The 9,594-nt window shown below is 49.4% G+C and overlaps 2 protein-coding genes across 2 annotated transcripts; one reads left to right on the top strand and one right to left on the bottom strand.

Moving 5' to 3' along the window:
- Nucleotides 1-1,556: 1,556 nt before the first annotated feature.
- Nucleotides 1,557-4,239, top strand: GLOTRDRAFT_131174 (uncharacterized protein; the record flags this gene model as incomplete). The annotated part of the gene is made up of 11 exons (XM_007869928.1): nucleotides 1,557-1,836; nucleotides 1,886-1,966; nucleotides 2,017-2,214; nucleotides 2,264-2,379; nucleotides 2,446-2,589; nucleotides 2,643-2,714; nucleotides 2,765-2,959; nucleotides 3,009-3,141; nucleotides 3,487-3,503; nucleotides 3,561-3,855; nucleotides 3,911-4,239. 11 exons carry the CDS (start codon nucleotides 1,557-1,559, stop codon nucleotides 4,237-4,239), a joined length of 1,860 nt encoding a protein of 619 aa, XP_007868119.1.
- Nucleotides 4,240-5,709: 1,470 nt separating this feature from the next.
- On the bottom strand, nucleotides 5,710-6,999 carry GLOTRDRAFT_44745 (uncharacterized protein; the record flags this gene model as incomplete). Its single annotated transcript, XM_007869512.1, has 3 exons — nucleotides 5,710-6,156; nucleotides 6,282-6,728; nucleotides 6,778-6,999. Coding segments are annotated over 3 exons (1,116 nt in total), but the record flags the coding sequence as incomplete, so codon positions are not given.
- Between the last annotated feature and the right edge of the window lie 2,595 nt (nucleotides 7,000-9,594).

Here is a 9,594-nt window from a genome sequence, read left to right as displayed (position 1 = left end):
TAGTACTTGCAGCAGTGAAGCATGTCAACTTGGTGGGCTGTGCTTCCTTTTAATCCAATCATTACTGGTACATACAGATTGATCTTATGTTGGCTATAAGAGGTTCTTGAATGTTGCACTTGTGTTCTGAAATAATATGCTGACTGCTGAATAGTTTGATGGATTGTTTTTCACCCACATAATCTGAGTCTATTTGTGGGTGGCAGGGACTATGATACAATTTCTTCAGTCAGGCATGTTGGGCCTGTGTTTCTCAATCCCTGCTGCCTCTGGGACCCTGATTTCTTCCACTCAGTGGTATCTATATGCCCCCTTGAGAAATTGAAGCTAGTACATGTGTAATATATATTTCATTTCTGCTCCCAGCTGCCTGGAGTACTGTTTGAGTACCCATTCTGATGACTGTCCTTCAGCTTGGTTTGAGAAAATGAATGCCAGGGAGCTTCCTATCGAAGATTGGCAGTGGATGAGCACTCTGGTTCTTGTAGGATGTTACCTGGAGTCTGCAGGTATTATTGACTATCTCTTCCACTGAGGACAAAAGACCTGTGTCACAGAGCTGCCAATCTTTGATTGAAAGCAGAGGAGCGCTTTGATCTATGCTACTTGTGTCTAGTAGTGCAGCTGCTACTATCCCTTGGGCTAGGTACAAATACAATTTTGTAGTCTTTTTGAGACAACCAATACAGACCAACTTTTAATCTGTCAGAGGCAGGGACTTTTATGGTACAATGATGGCAGAGCCACGGGAGGACAACTTCAAAGTATGAATGAAGGGGACATTGCAGATACAGATCTAAGGGATTTCAATATGTGCATAAGAAAGAGTACTGTATACATCAATTGGAACATTTATACACCCAATGCTAACACTTATCAGACACAACTCAGGACTTGTGTCCTGCCATGCATAGCAATGGCCCTCTATTGACAAGTTTGTTCATACGAATTGATGCATCTCGCATTGAGAAGGTGAGGGAACCGACTCCAGGTGTCAGGCCTTTCCCAGCTGCATCCAAAATGTTGTCCACTCAAGCTTGATCCGCGAGTGGCTCACTGTGATGGACAGCGCCAGCGCCGCACTCTACATTGCTTCATCAATTTTACCAGACGCAGCCATGTTGGAATTTCGGGGTTGTCGGTCGAGCTTGTGAGCTTGCGCATGATAGGATGGGGCCGCCGTAGGCAGCCGTAGCGGGTGAATTTTTATGCGGAACTCGTATATAGCCGCTGTCACTGCGTGTTAAGCCCGCCTGTTCGTGGACTGAACAGGCGAGTCAAGGTCACCTAGTTAGGTCGGTCCAAGTAGCCCTGAGTTCTCTAGAGAGTCAGGCCTATTCAGGCATAGAGTATCACATCTAATCAATGCACGACTATCTAATCTACAATAAGATGTAAGCCCATCGAATAGGCAAGTCTAGATAAGATGTAAGCCCCTGGAATAGCCAAGTACAGATAAGCTATTCGCATCAAGTCCAGGTGCAATTACCTCATATGGTCAACTATCAAACAGCAATGATGCAGGTTAACTCATATTAAATCATAATACGTAATACATGCGCCCCGCCACCGACGCGTCCTCAAAACCCTGCCGCGATGCGTCGTCCCTCACGCTCCCACCCAACCATCACCAGCTTGCATGGCGGAAGACCACCACTATCGCCGTCCGGAGGGCTTTCCCCAACAAGTATGGGACAGCCTCCCTTGTCATCTCCAGCGCCATATCATTGCGAGTCAGCAGGGCCGATTGCAGCCCCATGACCCTTACCGCGACGGTCCAATGGGTGATCCATACCCACCGGCTATTGATCCCAGTTTCGCCCAGAGTAGTTACGAGTAAGTCCTCGTACCTAATCGCGTGACAGCTGCCGCTCACGAGAGCCAGGCCACCGGGTCCAAGAAGTCGCCGCCTCCAGACTGGGACCCACCAAGGCCAAAGGGGTAGCCAGAACCTGCGACAACACCAGTATGATCCAGTCATATCTGACCTGATGACAGCTGACATGGTAACACCAGAGAGCAGGACCCAGAGCATGAGCGGAGGCGGGAGCAAGGGTGCCATGACCAGGATGGGGAGCAAGAACAGGAGCGCCATCGTGAACGAGAGCGTCAACGCATTCGAGACCGTGGTAGAGACCGCCAGCAGCGTGAGTGCGAAGATGATCGTCAACGCCGGTACCATGAGCGTGAGCGCGAAGATGAACGAGAACGCAGGTAGGCAATAGCTCTGGAGAATATACGCAAACTTATCACCTGCCTATAGGCCTGGGCCTTCTAATGCACGGACTCGAAAGCACCGCCGTGACACTGATGATTCAGATGAAGACCTCCCTGATCCAAGTCAAATCAGTACCTGGAAACATCCTCGTCGTGAAGATGGTGAGTTCTCACTCTCGAGACCCATGTGCAGTATCTTACCTGTAACCCGCCCATCTGATGACACAGGCACCCCTCGTCACAGATCCCGTTCACGTCCTTCCCCCTCCGACTCTGACCCCGACTCCAGCAATTATCCCCGGCACAGGGAATGACCTAAGCAAGGTCGACACAATGCAGCCAAGACGCGAAGGATCCGTGATCTTGAAGAAGGTCATGCACAGCCCCAATCCTACGGGAATGATGCTGAGGATCCGAGCTTCAAGTGTTGGAGGGAGCTCACTCAGCCGGTGGACAGCCTCAGTGAGCCCCGCCGTGCAGCGAAAAACCTCCTGGCAGTAAGTAGACCGTTATTCTTATAATACAAAAGATTACTCACACAATATAGGCCCTAGTATGCCGCAAATTCCGTGAGATATGTGGCGTCGAGGAAGGGGGGCATTGGCCTGAAGCTGATGAGGCCAGGGAGGGACCCGCTCTGGGTGAAGAATATTTCACCCCGGACTTCAATGCCAGTAGCAACCACTGGACCAATCAAGAGATCTTCGAGCGCGTAGCGAGTCTGGTGATGGAGGATCTCGCAGTGAGTGGCAATATGAGGATTCAGATTTACTGATGCTCACAGATCATAGAATCCTAATGAGAGGGAAGACAAATTTAACCATAGTTCCGTGTATTTCAATGCCCAGACAGTAAAGGTATTGGCGAAGAAGGCCTGGGAAGGGTATAAAGTCCAAGCCCGGGCTGACAGGGATCCAGAGAAAGGTGCTCGAAGGTGGAAAAATCAGGCAACAACATGACGTCTAGCACGAAGGGTTGCCGTAAGCGTCCTCGTATTTTGGTACAAATATTCACTCATCCATACAAAGGACTGCCACCACCTTCGTGGTGTTGCACCCATATACAAAGAACGCAAAAGCCGTGATCCTGTGAGGCTGCTCGAAGTAGACTGGCTTCCATTGTACGCCTCGAGTCCTGAGAAGGGTAGCAATGAGATGAAGGAACAATGGCAGCAGCAAATGGGACGTGCCACAGGGATGCCGCATGACGGCCCGGGTATGACTCCACAGCTGTTCAGCAAGCTCAAACTATGGGAATGAGTAAAGCCAGGTTGGGCTTCAGAGAAGGTAAGTACTTATCTTTACTATGTTCAGGCTGAAGCTGATGCTCTTCTGCATCCACAGCACATGGAGATCCTCGATGACCTTGACAAGCTGTGGTGGGAGCTTGCATCTGACGCCGACAAGCAGCACCTCACTGGAATTCACATCAACACTACTGATCATGCCTCCAATGCTCCCCCGGCGTTGGCTCCCTTCGACTTTATGATAGCTTGTGGATGGTGGGACAGGTATCATCAGACTTACCAGGACCACATCAGTGATTGGTTCGAGCACGGAAATCCATCTGGATGGGAAGACATACCTAATGATGAGGACGAGGATGAGGCTGAGGATGAAGATGCAGCAAGGGAACAAGGTCAGTGCTTGCAAGACTGACGAGGATAATACTCACCGAGTACTATGTCCGGCAGCCCAGAACCAAAAAATAGAAGAACTCTACGACGAGCGAGCGAGCTCTCATCAAGAGCCTTCTCAGCCAACCCCGAATCAAGATGAGGAAGAGGACTTTGCACCCGCTGTACCCAGCCCTATAGACATCCACTCGGGCCCTCCTTCTCGTTCTGATTCTCTTGCTCCTCCTGCGACGTCTACATCTGGCTCGTCGGTCTTGCAAGATCGGGATCAGTCAACTGACTCATCTGATGGATCTAGTGATGCAACTTCAGTAGACTCTGAGGCTGAACTCGATATCAACAAGCACAGACTGAAGACAACTCTGATAGACAACTCCCTGACTTAAATCTCCAGAAGCAAAGCTCTCCTCTGCCTTTGGCAGGCATGACCAAGCGCCGCCGCATCTCGCCAACATCCTCACATGAGGAGGAGAAAAGTTCCGACACTGACAACTCGTCTGACGACGATGAAGAACAGGAATATGAAAACATAAAACATCGATAAATCCACCACGAACGTACCCATTTTGCACCCCCCATTGTCTTGACGATCTCTGCAAGAACACGCTCCGAACCTCGCTTATCCCATTCATCTCTGCTCTGTTGGCCAAGAACACTCTGTTAGCTCACGAGACACTTACTCGGCTTCACCTGCGCTCTTCTCCGCTCTGGTGCTCCCCCCCCCGGCTGCTTCGGATATAACCTCCTCACCTGGACAGTGCATGCCTGTATCCTTAAGATCTTCGAATTGCTAGTGGCTCGCTGTCATCAATAGTTGTTGTGCTAATTGACCCTCCATCAGAATAGACTGTAGAACAATAGTTAGTAATGTGTTAGTGGTAGAATTCAATAAAGCGCTATAATATAAACATTGAAAATCAATGTTAGTCAATACTTCAGTGACTGATAACGCACTGGAGCAGAAAACTCGATGTAGTCCTGGAGACTTCATGAGATTGGCACTGATCTTGCATTAACCGACTGAAATCACAGCACGAAATGGATGAATGTCAAATTTTAAGATTATCGGCCACAGAGACTCCACAAGAGCATGAATCTACCCTACAATTCCTCATCCAGATTGAAGAATGCAGTAGGATGCTGGAAAAAAGATTAATATAGATGTACAAATGCTTGACAGGGAAGAGAGACTTACGCGGTCTAGTGTTACTGTCATCCACAGGGGTGGCTCTATAGTGTCGTACTGAGAGCGCAACAGCTGGCATTCTATTGTTGAGAAGGGAATAAAGGATAGAGGTGCTTCAGCATCCTTGCTATCATAGTACTTCCTTAGCTCCCAGCACTCAAACTCGAGCTCAGGGCTGTAAGATTCAGAATATACTGACCCGGGAACAAACATGATAGACTTACTAAGCCTCCCAGTAGTCCTTGTCAGTCGGGATGTAGTCTAGTTTCTTCATCCAGCGCATTTCCGCCCATAGGATGGCGTTATCGACACCATTCTGCTTGTGGCAAAAAATTGAGACCACCTCTCCACCAAGGACCTGATCACCAAGTCGTACTTTCACAATAGACGAGCCTACCGTCTGACGCAGATTGCATGAAGTGGGCACTATTCGCCGCCCATCTAGTACTGCATATTCATAGAAGACTGCCCTCGTAGAGATAGCGCGAGCGCCGGGTGGAGGATTGCAAGTAGTGGGGAAGAACACTTGATGGATACCCGAGGCGTTGTAATAGCCGTGTAAATGCTGAATTGCGGCATTCGAGAGCTTCTCCCCCATTCTGGCAGTTGCTGGACCTGTCTGTATGCGCAGTACAGCGGTAGCTATACAAGAGCACATATGACCATATATTTAAAGGGTATTGCGAGAGAGAGACCACAAACCGTCATTGAGGGTCGCGCGTTCGAGATCTGGAATGGGTGTTGACCCAATTGCTGCAGCCTGAATCGTACCACACTCTTCACCATCCCATGCAAGCATACGGGACAATACTTCACACTCAGCATGATTTGCAGGCTGCTTCGCTAGCATGGCAACCTTATAGAACGACACCAGTATGAGATCTGCATTTAAATGACGTACCAATGCTCTTGCACATTTTTCACAGCCAAAGGAGCACATGAGAGTGATCTCCATTTGGCCTCGCGTGTGGTGATTGGTGTGATAGCTCTTCAGTGTCTTATTCAGCCGCTCAGTCAAAAATAGCCAGAATCCATATACTGGGCCGTAGTCCCGTATCTGGTCTGGCTGGTGGACGACCCAACAGTGATTGGGCTTCATTGTGCCCTCGCCGTAGAGCTGCATCAATCACAATCAGTGAGACATAGAAATTGTAGAAGGTAAGAATGGCAACTTCTCGGTATTGGAGCAGGTACTCTTGAAGAAGGCTGAGAGCCCGAGCAATGCCACGAGTGTCGATGGACCATCCAAGCAATATCTTGAGGGACGTCGCAAACTTCAGAAATAGATCTGGCTCCTCCGCATGGAGACGGTGCACGAGGCAGAGTTGGCTCAGGATCCTTATTACTAGTCTTCTTCGAATCCGTCTTGCCCTCGTCCTGTGATTTCTTCTGTCTTCGAGCTTCACGTGCCTGCCATAACTTGTGGTCTTTCTTGTATTGTTCCAGCTCGGCTTCATAGTGCTCTTTGCCAGCACCAAGTGCTGCCACCGAGCCTTCGAGATATACATCCCAAATGATTGGAATCTGGAAGCCATTGATCGAGTTTGTCATTTGGGTAAGGTAATGCGGACTTACGATTATCGGGAGAGCGCCTGTGGTTGCGAACTTGTACTCATCAGCAGTGAGAGATCCACCAGCAGGTTCACCCATCCTCATGGGCAGGCGTCCAGCCCAGAGAGGGGATTCGACCTAACTTGATATCAGTAAGATCAACAATCAAGAGATCAGAGCACCATACAGTCTCTAGAAATTGATGCAGCATCCCGATCTCGCATTCAGATTTGGGAGTCGGAGCCCGTAATGCCTTTGTCTGAATCCACCGAGTGTACCACTGGTTTTTCGCGAGACCGAGAAGAACATTGTGCATGGGGTCGATAAGGGTGAACCAGACAAGGTCGAAGTATGACAGCCTTGCAAATTCTGTCCAGCGCGCACCAAACTTCAGGAACCAGCCATCACGTTGATCCTTGGTGTCAAGCTGTTTCCAGCGCCAACAGCGGGCCTTGTGCTCTTCTCCGTCCCTAGGAGGATATTCTGCAACAGCGTGAGAAACAGCGCAAAAAGGATGCGAAGACTCTCACCATTTCTCAGCGACTTCTCCAAGAACAACTCACTATGACGCACATGGCACTTGGTGCACGGGGCCTCATTGTGGCTGTGATCACTGAAGCCGCAGACTTTGCACATCGCCGGGTAGTCGCAGACGATTGCGAGAAGGAAGATGCATACGAGACGTCCTGAGGATACTCAGTATAGAGCGCTCAATAAGGAATACAAATACTCACCTTCAGGATGTTTCACTGTCGGAATACGCACCCCATCACCATATAATAAGCCTAGATCATCAACCAGGAACTTGAGGTAGCTTTGAAGCTGTTTGGCATTCGGCTCCTGAGGACCGGGGATGGCAACCGGTACAAGCAGATTCCTTGTTTGATAGCTAGAGTAGTGCATATAGTTAGACACAAATCAATAAAAGTCAGGAATCAAGCTGACCGTAACTCTGGGGGCAGGTTTGAGATACAGAAAGACATCATGCCGGATGAATGGCTCCCAGTGAAGTTGGAGTTGTTCATGTTAAACCTAGATTGAAGATAAGAGCTTAGAAAAGCACACGGGAGGATGTTAAACTTACCAATCCAGGCTGAAGGTCACACCAATTCGGAGCTTGTCCTCCTCAGTGTAAGATTCCCGAGCGAAGAACGGCTGATTATTACGGTCCTTTACTGTCCGCGGCACCTCACCGTCAAGCATGGACACATACTTCCCAGGCTCGTGTGAATGATCAACCCATCTTTCACATACACTCTCCATCTCCTCATCCTCGAGAAAGTCGGCCAGGAGATTGGAGAGTGTTGCAACGGGAACTGCCTTTGCAGGCAGCGGTTTGGGGGCGGGATGACAGCGGGCACGGTTCCAAAGGCGCTTGAGAATATTGGAGTGTTTCGAGACAAAGAGGGCAGTATTGCAGCCGGGGCACTTGGCATCAGCAGGGAGGTCAGGGCTGAAGAGACAGTGACAGCCGGGGCATGCAGGATGAATGCTGAATCGATCCTCCAGTCCGAAGTCACAAATAGCCTTTTGATATGTCGTCGGCATTGGGTCATCATCCCTGAGAGCACCCATACAAATAAAAATGGACCGCAGAGCAAAGAGGATGACGGTGCAGGCGCGAAAAGTAACATGATGAACAGTCTGGAGGTGAACAACGAGGAGGAGCACCAGTCGGACGAATCAGTGACTATGGGAGTTCATATATGCATCTTAAGGGGGGATTCTTGGTGGGAGGCACTTGACATCCCCACGGGAGATAGATACCGGCGATACGCGGGGCTCGGGAGATGTGCCGGATGGTGTGGGGCCTTCATCTATTGCGAGGTCCTCTGCGAGGTCACGCTGTAGCTGGTCGCCATCATCGGGATCATCATAAAGCCCAAGTGATCGTTCACCGTCAACCTCCTCATCCGCCTGCTCCTGTTCGAGTTTCTCTCGTTTCTCCTTCAGCGACATAACCTCCTTAATAACGCGCTTGACTGGGTGCCGCGCAGAACAGCGAGGACTTGGGGGGAGTGGGCCAATGCTGTGCATGGCTGGTTACGAGTCCTGAGCTGGGCATAAGATACTCCCTATTTTACACTGTATATCATAGAGCTGACACAAATATTCCTATCTTTCTTGAAGTATTATTTGAATTTCACTAGACCTCTCAAGATCATCTTGTATATTCCTTGATTTGCTATAGAGCTCTGGTTATATTATGGATTTCCCGCATTTTTCACAATTTTTCTGGCCCTTCTACAGCCTGCAATCAATTCCAGATACCAATGATGTAATGGCTCTGCAGATCGGGTGAACCTGCAGAGAGCCTATGTCATAGAAGGCGGGAGCCAATCAGAGTCCAGGAATCCAAACCGACGCGGCCCGCACCTCAGCCACTGACTACAAGCCACTACAATAGTCAATTCCCACGATAAGCAATAAAAGTAACACCGCCATGCGGACTAGGACAAGACACACAATCGGTAAATTTACGAAAATATTGTTTTAGACCCATATAGCATACTCCCCAGACTAGAGAAAATAAAAGAGAGATAAGACGAAGAATTGAGCCCGCAAATGAGCAAACAATGGTCACAGAGACTACAAAAACGCGCCAAAAGTGGTTTTGTAGTCTCACATACAAACGGACTTTCTAACGGAGTTTCAAAAGTGTAGTCTACAATACAAACTATAACTCCCACGACCTCTCGGCAAAAAAGGGTTCTCACGGGGTACAACGTTCGGCACGCAGGCATATTTTGCGCGTAAGGACTCGTCCTTCGTACCTCAGGACTCGTAAGCGGGGTTGTCGGCAGCGGGGGTGGTAGGTGACAGATCGGCTGGCTGAGGCGACGTGTGGGGCGCCGGTGAGGCAGAGCGCATAGACTCATTGTCTTCGGTATTTGAGGGAACATGCTGAGGCGAGGGTGACGCGGGGCCGGAAGCGAACACATCTTGTGTTGTGTCCATGAGATGCTAATATGCGTACAGCAAAGTCAATAATCTCGTATGCATA

Source organism: Gloeophyllum trabeum (assembly GCF_000344685.1).
Source record: "Gloeophyllum trabeum ATCC 11539 unplaced genomic scaffold GLOTRscaffold_00010, whole genome shotgun sequence".
Classification (NCBI taxonomy): Eukaryota; Fungi; Basidiomycota; class Agaricomycetes; order Gloeophyllales; family Gloeophyllaceae; genus Gloeophyllum; species Gloeophyllum trabeum.
This window is presented reverse-complemented; position numbering and strand designations above follow the sequence as displayed.